The sequence below is a fragment of the Nicotiana tabacum genome, chromosome 7 (assembly GCF_000715075.1).
Source record: "Nicotiana tabacum cultivar K326 chromosome 7, ASM71507v2, whole genome shotgun sequence".
Lineage (NCBI taxonomy): Eukaryota > Viridiplantae > Streptophyta > Magnoliopsida > Solanales > Solanaceae > Nicotiana > Nicotiana tabacum.
In genome coordinates, this window is record NC_134086.1 from 139239996 (window position 1) to 139254219 (window position 14224).

General features: G+C 39.6%; 2 protein-coding genes across 2 annotated transcripts; one reads left to right on the forward strand and one right to left on the reverse strand.

The window, feature by feature from the left end:
- The first annotated feature begins 8650 nt into the window (after nucleotides 1–8650).
- LOC107817048 (ammonium transporter 2 member 4-like) lies at nucleotides 8651–12178 on the forward strand. The gene is made up of 3 exons (XM_016642821.2): nucleotides 8651–9486; nucleotides 10368–10653; nucleotides 10823–12178. The coding sequence occupies exons 1-3, from the start codon at nucleotides 8899–8901 to the stop codon at nucleotides 11377–11379; spliced, it is 1431 nt and encodes a 476-aa protein (XP_016498307.1). The 5' UTR covers nucleotides 8651–8898; the 3' UTR covers nucleotides 11380–12178.
- On the reverse strand, nucleotides 11549–14224 carry LOC107817049 (uncharacterized). Its single transcript, XM_016642822.2, has 3 exons — nucleotides 14081–14224; nucleotides 11893–12175; nucleotides 11549–11802 (listed from the first exon to the last, which is right to left on the reverse strand). The coding sequence occupies exons 2-3, from the start codon at nucleotides 12162–12164 to the stop codon at nucleotides 11799–11801; spliced, it is 276 nt and encodes a 91-aa protein (XP_016498308.1). The 5' UTR covers nucleotides 12165–12175; nucleotides 14081–14224; the 3' UTR covers nucleotides 11549–11798.

Below are 14224 nucleotides of genomic sequence, written 5' to 3' on the forward strand. Positions count from 1 at the left end.
ATTGACAATACGCGAATCACAACACATACAATCGAAGCCAATGATCAGAATCCAACAGTATTAACATGTGATTCAAATTGTGCTGACCAAACAAAAGTTGCCCTGGAAACTAATTAATCGACCAAATTCAATTTCAGTCGATTGTATAGTTTACACACATACACACGATCAGTAAATGAGGAAAGACTCGACCAAATACAGAGGTCCTGGCAAGGTGGACAGAACAGTCGACACAAAACAAATCAACTACCACTTAGGCACATGTGAACAGACATTTAACTATAACAAAAAAAAACAAAATAAACTGACAAGAAAAAGGAAAGCAGAAATACCTTAAAGGTTTGAAAAAAAATCAGAAGACCCTGTCTCGGATTTGAATCGACCTTTCTTGGGGTTGAACGGACTTTAATCGAAGTGTTCTCAACTGAGAACACTTCGATTAAGGTCTATTAGACCCTAATCTTTTGGTTCAAACGGACAAAAATCGGACTTAGGGCTTCTAGGGTTCCTAAGGCAGATTTGGGATTCAGGTTTTTTTGGTCGGATTCGGACCAAACCAAACCTGGTTTGGTCATGAGGGAGGTCAGAGGAGTGCCTGGCATGGATTTGGGGTGGTTTGGCATAGGTCGAGGCCCGGCTCGAATCTTCAAATGAAGATTCGAGATGGTGGGGGAAGATTCGAGACCTAAGGTTAGCAGATCTATGTTCAGGGGGTCGAGGAGGTCCTAGGGTGTTAAGATGGTGGTCACCGGCGTTGTTGCCGCCGGGTTTACGGTGAAGGTGCACAGGGGCGGCTAGGGTTTGGGAGGTCTGTGTTTGGGACGATGAAGGGGGATGTTTGGATGGGGGCGTGGGGTAAGGTTTTTGGGTTTATATAGTTCGTGAGTGATCAGATCCTGGCCGTTGGATGAAGCGAGATGGAGGGCCAGGATCTTTCAGCTGGTGAGGAACGGTGTCGTTTCAAATGCAAGGGGTTGGGTTGGTCCGGGGTTGAACGGGTCGGGTTTAAATGTGGGTATGGAGATGTGATCTTGGCCGTTGATCATTCTGAGATCAATGGCCCAGATCAGGCATGACCAAAACGACATCGTTGGGATACCCCTGAGGCCAACTGATCTGGACCGGGCACAGCAGTCTTTTTGGGCCTGATTCTGGGTCCAATTTAATGGCCCAATTCCGATTTAACTCATTTCTTTTTCCTTCTTTTAATTTTTGATTTAAATAAAATTCCTAACTAAATTGTAAAATCAAAATAAAACCATACAAATATTAATTAATACTCAAACAACAATTATCACTCACATTAAACATTTAATTAAAATAAAATCATTTAATGACAACAAATAGAATAAAAGACGCATATTTTTATGATTTTTCCTTTTAAAACCAAATTGTAGTTTGATTAACTCCTAATAGTAAAATGACATCCTAAACTCACATGCGACATATATTTTTTGTATTTTGTTCGACAAAACTAAACAATCATAAATAAAACTACAAATAACTGCCGAAAGTGTTACGTAAAATCCAAAAATTGTACAACAAAACTATTTGTTTTATTTTTTGATTTCTTTTGGAGTGATTCTCGCGTAAACAAAAATCACGTGCTCACAAATACAACACAGCAGAACAGCGAACAAACACTACGAGTACCAAACAGCAGGTACCAACAGCTAGTTACATATGCAGCAGACCCAAGCGATAAACCAGAAATCCAGAAGTGTTTAAAACCCAACAAATTTACCAAAACTGACTCAAAACCAGCCTGAATAAACCCAAAATCACTAGAAAACCAACCAGGGAACCTCTGAGACTCTCACAATCAGAAATCAAGCTAGAAACATGCAACTCATCGACTGGAATTCTAATTTGACTTCAGAAAACTAATGCAACCGTAGGTTTTCTCAATCTTTTTCAAAGTCAGGCAGTGTGTGACAATCTTTGGACTTTTCTATTTGTTTTTGACTCTCAACCCTTACTGCCCATTCTCAACAAAAAGTCCCCTTATTATGTCCAAACCTTGCTCTATTTATCTGCCCAAAAACAGACCATTCCCCCTCTCAAAAGCACTTAAACTAATACCACCACCATCTTTTGCCCATGATATTCTCTTACAGCCCATTATCATGTGTCTTGTATCTAAAGGCATGGACAGCTTATAATATTCCATTAATCCTCATGCTATTATGTTTCCCAAGCCACTACTACTAGACAAAATATTAGTTTAATGGTCAATTAAGTACCCTCATGGTCAGAACACTAACACTAACCCTTTCAACCCTTTTAAAACCCCAAAATACCCCTGAAAACTCCTGTGACTTAATGTCCTACCTTAAAACCTTTTAATCTATACTACATCTTTCAGCTATAACTGATTCAATTCGAATTCAAATGACCGCTCAAACTAGCATTTAAATCAGATCAAATGGCATCAATAAAAGAACCCTGATTCAGTCAGAATTGAAGCAATACGAATCACATTATTATCAGGTTATTTAATCAGAATTGAAGCATGTAAAACTAATCGACGACACTTATTCATTCGACTACACGAATTATAACACATACAATCAATAGCAAATAAGAATCGAACATGCGCATAGGTGATTCGAATCGTATTGATGGAAACAGGGATTCATAATAAAACTTAACTAATAGACGACACTCATTCAAATCGATTATATAGTTTTATCACATTCATTAACCATGACCAGAAAAAGTTTGACCAAATAAAGGGTCATTTAAGATGGGCAGAATCAATCGACAAAAGAAATTGAAAAACCAATAAAACTAAACTAAACAAATAAACAGAATAAACAAACACAAACTGGAACAAACAGGAAAGGGAAAATACCTCAAGAACTCGGGACCTGGACGACCCTGATTCGAACTCAAACTCGAACTGTTTGAGGTCGAACGGACCTTAATCGAGTGTTCTCAACTGAGAACACTTCGACTAAAGTCGGTTAGACGCCAAACCATCCTTCAGTTGGGACAGATTTCAACCTCTGGCTTTCTAGGGTTTTGGGGGGTTTGATTTGGGGCTCGAGTGGTTCTGGTCTGATTCGAACCAAACAAATAGTGGTTTGGTGACGAGGGAGGTCAGGGACATGTACGGTATGAGTTTGGGACTGGTTGGGGTAGATCTAGGTCCTGCTCGAATCTTCAATTGAAGATTCGAGAAGCTGGAGGTTGATTCGAGGCAAACGGTTAATAGATTCGTAACGAGGGTGGTCAGGGGGTGACTTGGTGTGAGTTTGGAACTGGTTGGGGTGGGTTTCAAGTTTTGCTCGAATCTTCGATTGAAGATTCGAGAAGTTGTAGGTTGATTCGAGCAAAACGGGTAAGGGATTCGTGGAGAGGGTGGTTAGGTGCTCTAGGGGTGTTGGTTTCATGGTCATCGGCGTTGTTGCCGCCGGCTTTTAGGCGAAGGGGTTTCAGGGCGGCTAGGGTTTGAAGGGTTGTTTGGTTTGGTCTCTGAAGGAGACGATGAACAGGGGTATGGCTTAAAGGGGTGTGAGGTGAGAGGTTGGGTTTATATACGGAGGGGTGGTCTAATCCTGGCCGTTGGATCAGGCACGATCAATGGCCTGGATCAGATCATTTTAAGGAGACGGTGTCGTTTTGGGGTAGTACTGGGGTGGGGTCGATCCGGGGGCAAGTGGGTCGGGTTGTGGGGATTGTTCTGAGGCGTTGGATCAAATGAAATGGGTGGCCTGGATCTATCGGCTATATACGACGTCATTTGGATATATCTGGGGATTGACTGGACCGTTCGATCGAGTGAGATCAACGACCCAGATTTTTCATGCCCAAACGGCATCGTTCCATCCGCCCTCAAGGCTGGCTGGGTTGGACCGGGCAAGAGGGTATTTGGACTAGGCCTGAACTCTCTTTTAAAATTGGCCCAGTCCGATTTTTCTCTTGTTTTCTTCTATTTTCTTTTAATTCCCAAAACCAAAATTCTAAAATAAATTGTAAAGCCAAAATTATCCTACAAAATACTAATCAACCCTTAATAATAATTATCACACACAATTGAATATCAATTAAAAATAAAAATCACACAATTTGACATTAAATGCTAAAATACAAAGTAAATTATTTTTTTGTGATTTTTCATTTTGTAAAACAAACTTGTTTGTTTAATTAATAACTAAATTGTAAAATTAAATCCTAAATGCACATGCAACACATATTTTTGTATTTTTCTTAATTAAAGTAGAAATAAACATGCACAGAAAAAATACAAATAAATTATAAACAACACAAAACCATTTTATTTTGAATTTTTTGGAGTAGTTCTCATAGGGCAAAAATCACGTGCTCACATTAGGTTGTGCCGACCACGTTGACTGGAAGGGTGATTTCCCCTTTCGTTGTTTTGCTCGCCATGTTGAATCCGTTAAGGACTCGAGAGGCGGGTACGATTTGGTCAAGCAGTCTTAGATCCTCCACCACTCTCGGCCTGATAATGTTGACTGAGCTACCTGAATCCACAAGTACACATTTAATTTGAAATGTATTTACAAGAAAAGAGATTACCAGTGCGTCGTTGTGAGGCTGAGACAAGGTCTCGATGTCTTTGTTGCTGAATGTGAAGGCGTCATCGGGTATGTAACCCCGAGTTCGCTTTTCTCTGGTGATGGATATTTTTGTTCTTCTTATCATGGGCTCCTATGGGGCATTGATGCCTCCCAAGATCATGTGGATGACATGTTATGGCTCATTTGTTTCACTCTTCTTGGCCGCCTCTCTTTCCCGGAACTGATTTTTGGCTCGGTCGTTGAGGAATTCTCAGAGGTGACCTTTACTGAGTAGTCGGGCTACTTCTTCTTGGAGCTGGTGGCAATCCTCGGTCTTGTGGCCATGCGTGTTGTGAAATTCACACACTAAGTTATGATTTCTTTGCGAAGGATCTGATTGCACAGGTCTGGGCCACCTAACATCTCTGATTTTACTAATGGCGAACACGATGTCAGATATGTCGACATTGAAGTTGTAGTCTGACAAGCGAGGTGCCTCCATTGGCCCTGTGTGCCTATAGAATCCAGATCTGTTAACGAGTCCTCGAGGATTCTGGCCTCGGTCCATCCTTAGATCATTGTAGGGTATATTGCACCTCAGGGCGTTTCTCCTGCCTTCGGTGTATGGCTGGTACCTTTTTTTGTTTGGCTTTGGCTCCTTCGCCAGAAGTCTGATTGGGTATACCGAGCTCGAAGGGGCTCCTAGTTGGTCATCCTAGACCCTAATTTTTGATTGATATCGGTTGTGAACGTCCGACCAGGTCACGACGAGATATTCAACCAGATTCTGTTTCAGCTGCTTTGAACCCACCGAGCTTTGTTCATTCAGACCTTGAGTGAAGGCATGTACTACCCAGTCGTCGGAGACTGGTGGTAGTTCCATTCGTTCCATTTGAAAGCGAGATACGAACTCTCGCAGTATCTCATTCTCCCTCTGCTTGATCTTGAAGGCGTCAGATTTTCTTGTTGCTACTTTGATGGCACCGACATGCGCCTTTATTAAAGAATCTACTAGTATGACAAATGAGTCTATGGAGTTAGGAGCTAGGTTGTGATACCAAATCATGGCCCCTTTCTATAGCGTTTCCCCGAACTTTTTTAGCAAGACGGATTCGATCTCATCGTCCTTTAGGTCGTTGCCCTTCTCTGCACAAGTGTAAGTAGTAACGTGCTCGTTAGGGTTGAGGTTCCATTGTATTTCGGAAAGTCTAGCATTCTGAACTTCTTTGGAATGGGTTTTAGAGCCGCTTCCTCTGGGAACAACCTTTGTATGAACTTCTTTGAATCTACACCTTTCAGGATCGGGGGTGCACCCGGAATTTTGTCGACCCTGGAGTTGTAGGTCTCGCACTTTTTGTCGTTGACTTCTATCTTCTTCTCGCCCGATTCGATCTTCTTTATGAGGTCCTCGAGCATCTTTATGATGGCGACCTCGGCTGCCGACCCATTGTTGCTTGATCTCTCTGGTACCTGCTCGACTGGGGGAGCCGTCCCCGGCACTATCGTGTTGGGAGTTTTCTGGTAACTTTGCAGCTAAGCAATCGCTAGCTGTTGTGCGTGCAATATTTCAAAGATAACGTGAAGGCTAACCTTCTATTCTTCCCTAGTCGGGGTTTTCTGAGCTTCTTGTTAGTCTCCTTGGTGCACACTCCTGCTAGTGTGGGAGCTTATATCGACGTGTTGGGCATCGCGTGAGACCGCATTCGCGGGAATTGGTTCTGGTGCGTTCTCGGGTTTCGTGGTGGTACACCGACACCTGGAACATCCACACCATTTTCTCCATGGTCCTCAAGATTGTTGTTTCCGCCTCCATTTACCGAGTCAGACATTTTGACCTGAAATCGAAGATCTTGGACAAGAAAAAGTGTGAAAGATAACTTGTGTTATGTAGTAAAACCAGCAAGAAAATAATCATTATTATTTTTAGCCCCACTGTGGGCGCCAAACTGTTTATCGTAAAAATGGTAATAACAATTAAATTTGATTTTGTGGTTCTAAAAATACATGATCTATTTTTATGCTAGTTGTTAAGGCAATAGATGCTAAGTGAAATATTTGGGATCAAGATATGAGCTTAAGACAAGATGTTAACCAAACCGAATCGCTGTCAATCGAGGCCTCGAGTTTGCTTATTCGGGGCCTCGGGGTCGAGTCCGATGTTCGCCAAGGGCGGTCGATGGAGACAAACAGTTATAATAAAATCAATTATGGGTCTTTATAGCCAATAATAAGCAATAAATGAAGAGCAATAAATAGAACACAATAAATATAAGCAATAAATGAAGTGATGAGACCAAGAGAATGTGTTAGAGGGCAGAGAGAATGTTCTTGTGCATTTAGTATTGAGCAATAGGTGTCTACAAAATGACAAGGATCTCCTTTACATATGAGGGGGAATCCTAACATAGTACAAAAGGTATTAATTACAAAGATATGGAGCTGGTACAACCATTTAATGCCTTGATTCGCTTTTTTTGGCTAGTCCCCTAGACTTGGCCAGCTATATGTACGCGCTTTGGGAACTTCACCTTGATCCGCCGAGACCACTAATTTGCATTGCCTCGAGGTCGGTCGTCATTTACGCTACCTCGAAGTCGACCACCGAGAACCCTCGGAGTCGAACACTAAAAATCCCCGAGTTGCCTCGATGATCGTAAAATCGAACCGTCGATTTGTACCGTATACAATACATTTTGTATAGCTCCCGAGATCCATCCCAAAAAATGGTGGCTTTTGGATAACGAGTGTCAAAGCCTATATTTTATCACTATGAAATTGGACATTAATTTTTTAATTCTTTTCAAAATGAGATTGTATTTTGAGTTCCATTTATTAGCTTGACAAAATAAGCTACTAGGTTTTCGAGTTAAAATTGTCGAAAATATAGGGAGTAAATTCGACTTAACTTTAACTAGAAGGGGAAAAATGAATGTTTAACTGAATGGGCAGGGGACTGCGTCAAATTTCTCAAATCATATTATAATACTTACTTTGGACTACAATTTCTTCAAAGAAAACAAAACTTTCTCATTAGAACTTTTTACTAATTGAGAAGTTCGCATTTTGTTCTTTTGTTTCTTTAATGGGAGAAGGCTCATGAAGTTGATTTCTAAGAAGGGGCTATAAATTAAATTATGAATGCGGTTGCAACCCAAAATATGTGATTCATTCCCTTTGTCATGAAGTTATATTTATGGAAGAGAATTGAAGGATTAATAAAATATGATAGAGCAAAGTGGATATATGTGATGATTAACTCTTTCACACACAGGAAATTGATGATCATCAGTTCATAAAAAAGAGAGTTAATTGTTTAATTGGAAACGAAGTAATGAAAATCCCATAAAAGACAGATTTTATACATGCGTCTGAATTGCAAAAGTTAATTAAAGCACCCTCTCAAAATCTTAAGGTTTTGAATATATTTGAATGTGTTGGAAGTTGATTTGTTATTGGTAGCTTGCTGACAACGTGAAATTTGTATACTAAAATGTCGTGCATGAGTTATTTCCTATTCAATTGTTTCAACCTCTAAAGAGTGGGGAAGGATATTTGGAAGCTAACCTCCAATCCAATGGCTTAGAATCAGGTAGAAACTTGTATGAGATTTTCATACTTAATTAGCTAACATTTAGTTAAATTTATGACTAATAAAAAATTAAAGCTATATAGCAATAGCTCCTAAATCAAAAGCAACAAGGAATGCTTTAAAAAATTGAACAGTAATGAAGATAATTAGAGAGTCTCATGGCCCCATGCATTCTATTATCTCTTGCCCAAGTCAGATCATTTTGTATAACTTAGTTATTGGTTTTAAAATTAAAAGGAATTCAACCAAATAGTTAGTAACTTTTTTGTTTCTGAGCAATGAGTATTTTTAAGAAAATGATTCGGAAATTATGAAAATGCGTCCAATAGTACATTCTATTCCTTTTCTAAAATACGTACTGAAACACTTCAAAGAACAGGCCAACTAGCTACCAAAGCCGGCAATGACATCACTTACATTCTTCAGAAATGACACAATCACATACTCCTGTTAAATTAACAACAAAAGCCATTTGTCCATTAATTTCTTAGACAGTAACTATCTCAATTATATTCTGAATCCTAATAGGTGACAATTGTAAAAAACAACCAAAGAAAAAAAAGTAACACTTGTTAAACCCTTCTTAAGCATAACATAGACACTCTTACCCTTAAATTTCCTGCTTATTGTTGCTCCATTACAACAGTAACGTCTCAGTCCCAAGCGGTTTGAGGTCCTATATAAGAACTCTCATAATTCATATTGCTTCATTTAAACTCATCTGAATCTTTGTTTCTCGAGTAATTGAATCACTATTAGCTATTGCAAGAGATACTATCACTAATGGAACTTCCCTCAAATCTATCAACAGATGAGGCAAGTCCAGAATGGATGAACAAAGGTGACAACGCGTGGCAGCTCACGGCTGCCACCTTAGTCGGGCTCCAGTGTGTGCCCGGCTTGGTCATCCTTTATGGTGGGATGGTAAAGAAAAAATGGGCAATCAATTCAGCATTCATGGCACTCTATGCCTTTGCTTCTGTTCTCATATGTTGGGTAGGATGGGGCTACCGGATGTCATTTGGTGACAAGCTTGTGGCCTTTTGGGGAAAACCGGCTGTCGCCATGGACGAGAAGTACCTTCTTGGACAAGCATTCTTGGGGTACTTTCCTACAGCAAGTATGGTGTTTTTTCAATTCGTTTTCGCGGCGATTACGCCAATCTTGGTCGCTGGGGCGCTTCTTGGGAGGATGAATTTTATAGCTTGGATGTTGTTCGTGCCTTTGTGGCATACTTTTTCGTATACCATTGGGGCATTTAGCATTTGGTGTCCAGAAGGGTGGCTGTCCAAGCTAGGAGTGATTGATTTTGCAGGAGGATATGTTATTCATCTTTCTTCTGGTGTAGCTGGTTTCACGGCGGCTTATTGGGTAAGTAATTTAACGCAACACTATGAACTTAATTCCCCCTTCCTATTCGTCATTCAAAAGTTAAATTTCTCATAAATTTCTGGGGTCTTGGTAAGTATATGATGTAGTATTTTACCGGTCCTTAGTGAGAAACACAACTTGGAATTGGTGGAAATAGGATCAGACTCATTTTCTTCTATCTCAGGAATATAAACTTTCTCCAGATGGATGATGACCAAAGTCGGGATATATTTATTGACATTGTATTATACCAGTATCGACACTAGCTTGGTATGGTCTTATGGACCAAAGCCCTGGACTTATGGTTGATGTGTTTTTGTATAAATTAAGGTTATAATATTGAGACTACCCCCACACAAAAAAACACTTTGAATAGATATAAATAATTAAAGGGCTTAGTAATGAATGAAGGAAGCTCTTCTTTCCTCATCCGCGCTCATCAAGCCAACTTTGCTCTTTGGGAGGTGAAACAGCGGTTGAAACGGACATTTCGTTATTACATAGATTTTCTAAATAGCACTAGATTTGAAGAAGAAAAAAGCGAGTTTCAGAAATGTTTAATCTATAATCAATCCATATACCTTTCATAAAATCATATTATAAAACATTCTGAGGTGAAACAGCGGTTGAAGCGGACATTTCGTTATTACATAGATTTTCTAAATAGCACTAGATTTGAAGAAGAAAAAAGCGAGTTTCAGAAATGTTTAATCTATAATCAATCCATAATCATAAAATCATATTATAAAACATTCTTTAAGCTGGAATATTAATCTTGAAAGTTTCAACTCTCCCTAAATTATTCAGAATCTTACTTTGAGATCATCTTTTTATCCTGATCAAGACTTGGGACGTTCAATGGCAATGTCAACACTTAACAGGTAGGGCCAAGACTGGACAAAGACAGAGAGAGGTTTCCACCAAACAACATTCTGATGATGCTGGCCGGCGCTGGCCTTTTGTGGATGGGTTGGACTGGGTTCAATGGTGGAGCACCTTATACCGCCAGCACCGACGCCTCGCTAGCCGTATTGAATACACATGTCTGCACTGCCACCAGCCTCCTTACTTGGTTAGTCCTAGACATGTCTGTCTTTGGCAAACCCTCTGTGATCGGAGCTGTTAATGGCATGATCACTGGCCTTGTTTGCATCACTCCTGGTGCAGGTACATTCTCCGGATAAGTTTTAATTTTGTACACTGACAGTATATAGTGAATATGGTAACCTAGAATATAGAGTAATAACCTGCTATCCATGCACATAACTTAAATCCTAGATAGAATCCAAGATGATTTTCTCCATTCTAGACTAACTGGTACATTCACCTAATACAGGAGTTGTTCAATGTTGGGCGGCCATCCTGATGGGCTTAACTTCGGGAAGTGTACCGTGGTACACAATGACAGTCCTTCACAAGAAGATCAAGTTCCTAAGGCATGTCGATGATACTTTTGCCGTCTTTCATACCCATGCCCTAGCTGGAATTTTAGGAGGTATTCTCACTGGTTTTTTCGCTGTGCCAAAGCTCTGTCGGCTATTTTACCTTGTACCTGAATGGGAAAGGTATATTGGCCTAGCCTACGGTCTGCAGACGGGCAGGACTTCAGCTGGGCTACGGCAAATGGGAGCTCAACTAGCTGGAATCGGATTTATCGTATGTTTAAATATTGTCATGACAAGCTTGGTCTGCTTGTTCATCAAGTTGATTGTGCCCCTTAGGTTGGAGGAAGAGGTGCTGAAAATTGGAGATGACGCTATTCATGGAGAGGAAGCATATGCAATCTGGGATGATGAAGAGAAGTATGAGAATACCCAGGTGAATTCTGCATATGATGCTGATGAGTATCCATCAGTTGTTTCAAAGACTGTGAGTGAATTCCAAATGGTATGAAGTGCTCTCTATGGCTAGGTTGCAAGGTTGCAGTATAGTTTGCTGCTAGCCTGAGTAGAACTTCTAAGTCTTCTTTCATCCAATATGTTGTAAAGAAACATATTGCATGCTCCAATTTAGTCTTCGTACGTTGGTAGCAGGGGAGAAACAGATGAAATAGAGTCAGAAATGAGGAAATTGTCCACAACCATAACATAGTAATCACTTTTGATCAATCATTTAAAAAGACAGATATGAAGTAAGAATACATTCTTCAAAATATTACAAGTTCTAACAAAAAAAAGGGCCTATGTTACACTCCATTCGAACGAAATATTGTCCATAAGTTCCCCAAGCATTCACATCTCACTCTCATAAACTATTAAAACAGTTCCGCTTATCTCAAGTTATGGCAACTGGCAATTAATTCCACATCTTTTTCAACTACAATTTCACCATGTAAGAGCGTTAATAGCCATCATAAAAATAGGAAACCTACAATGACATAAGCATAAACGGAGAAAATAGATTTACTTGCGCTTCTTGGATTTTACAGAGGGCTGCTCAGGAATTTCACCATCATCTTCTGAAGAAAATTCTTCTGGTACATCAGGGACCTCATTTGGAACATTATGCTTGGTAATGTAGTCCTTCAGTATAGTCATGCTTTGCTCTTTCATAGAGATCAATTGCTCAGAAAGAATCCCTTTACAAACCTCAACAGAGTATGTTTCTGATCCAAGGCGGAGTGTGGCTTTCACTTGAGGAGGGGATAATGCTTCTTGCATTTGAGCATCCATCATCATATCCTATGTTCCTGCATCATTTCAGTCCTCACCTCAATCCAGATTATTTAGTGTCACCATTCAAAAGAAAAAAGCCAGATTATTATGTGCTATGAAAGTTAATGTTCGAGCATACATCCCATAAAAACACTCAACAAAGACAGATATCAAGCATTTGGACATATTGTAAGTGCATGACTACCTTTAGATGAAACACTTGAGCACTGAATCCATCTAAATGGGCATTCTTCGTCAAACAAGTTGCATAATATAAATGCAAAATGGCAAACACACCATAAAAATTGTTGAAAGGAGTAGAAGGTGTTTCATGTTCTTTGCGTCACTGATGCCAAATTCCTTTCTTGTGGTCTAGCCTTCACACACCGGCCGAAACCCATGGGAGGTGGTCTTATATTACAAATAAAGGAAAAGGAAATAGTAGAATATATTCCTCCACTATGAAGGATAATTGTTCCTGAAGAGGCCTGAAGGAGCAGGGCTTGGGTAGGTTGAAGGTCCCAGACAAGAGGACATCATGTAACTCAATGAAATAAGAGATTCGTTTTTTTTTTCTTTTCGTTCTTAAACTAAAGGAACATGAAGAACCATTTCCCAGCTGCTAAAAGTACAATATCACTTCCCCTTTTCTGCTCCTCCAAAAATAGGCACAGCTCTGCGTTAACACAATTTATAGTAAAAGGGAACTCAAAAGTCAAAACTGTCCGCTTTCCCATAAATTAAGACTAGGCCATCCTACATACTGAACAGAATTTGTTCAAACATGTATATCAAGATTTACTTTTTCGATAAGTTGCATACAAAATTTACTTCTCCTCCTATATAAGAATACATCACAAACAGTTCAACACGAAACCTGGAAAAAAGTACAGGAAACTTTTTTCCTTTCCGTTTCTGCAACATGACAAGCAATGCACATCCTAAATGAGAATGTAGGCCAGGATATTGTTTCCAATTTCATGGTAGCTCAAGCCTTAATGCCTCAAACAGAACCCACATACTCGAAAGATCCAACACTAAGTACTACAAATATATACAAAGTTTGCTTCTCTATTATATATCAGATACCCAGCAGCACAAAGTCAGAAATTTCACTACAGAACCAAGAGGCGCCTATACTCCAACTAGTACATTCTGTTCAAATACTTGTAGAACCATGTGTTACTAAAGCAACCAATGAAATGAACTTAGGCCTTCTCTAAACTACTTATAGGATCTTCCCCCGGATATAATACCAAAGAGTGTGATGCTTAAGTTTACCTTTTCTCTTCCCTTCAGTATTAACCATTTCTTCTCATTAGACCACATATACAAACCAGCAACTCGCCAAACGTGAACCAAAACTTCCCCCTTCCCCTATACAGATGACATTTTTTCCCTCGACGCTAGCCTAGAATCATTACATTTCATTGACAAGAAGGGTAAGAATATATATATCTGACACAACTTCAAACAATAATAATGGAGTTAATTATAAACTATGTCATATGAACTCGCGGGCAAGTATGTATCCAGCATCAGTATGAATAAGTACTCACCACCCAGTTTTCTCAATTATCAGTCATTTTGTCATGTATTTTGAAGGAGTAAAACGAAGTATCCATACTCATGTCATATACATGGGAAATCAATTACCGTCCTGACCGAGCCTAAAATCAAATTCCACTAAATATTTTTCACAGACATTTACAAATCATTATCCACGTTGCAGAAACGAATCTCAAACGATTCCAAGTTCCCCAAAGCTATAAAAGCTCAGAACTGAACTTAGTATGAGACGAGCTAAGCATGAAGTTCAAAACTATATCTTAAGATGGGAAAGAAGGATAATATCAGTCAAATACGTTAAAGAAGTATGAATTGAGCGATTATAAGTTGTATTGAAGCAATTTGTGCTTACAGATTAGACGAAAATTTACCTGATTGTAAGTGGCGTTTGGGAGCTACAGAGGCGGCAGAGGAGCGGCGAGTTGGGGATTTTGGGGGAATTTATTAAAACGTTCTCCTAAAAAGGTTAATTTTTTATGATTTTAAGGAATTTGATTGGTGAGTGAAACTATATA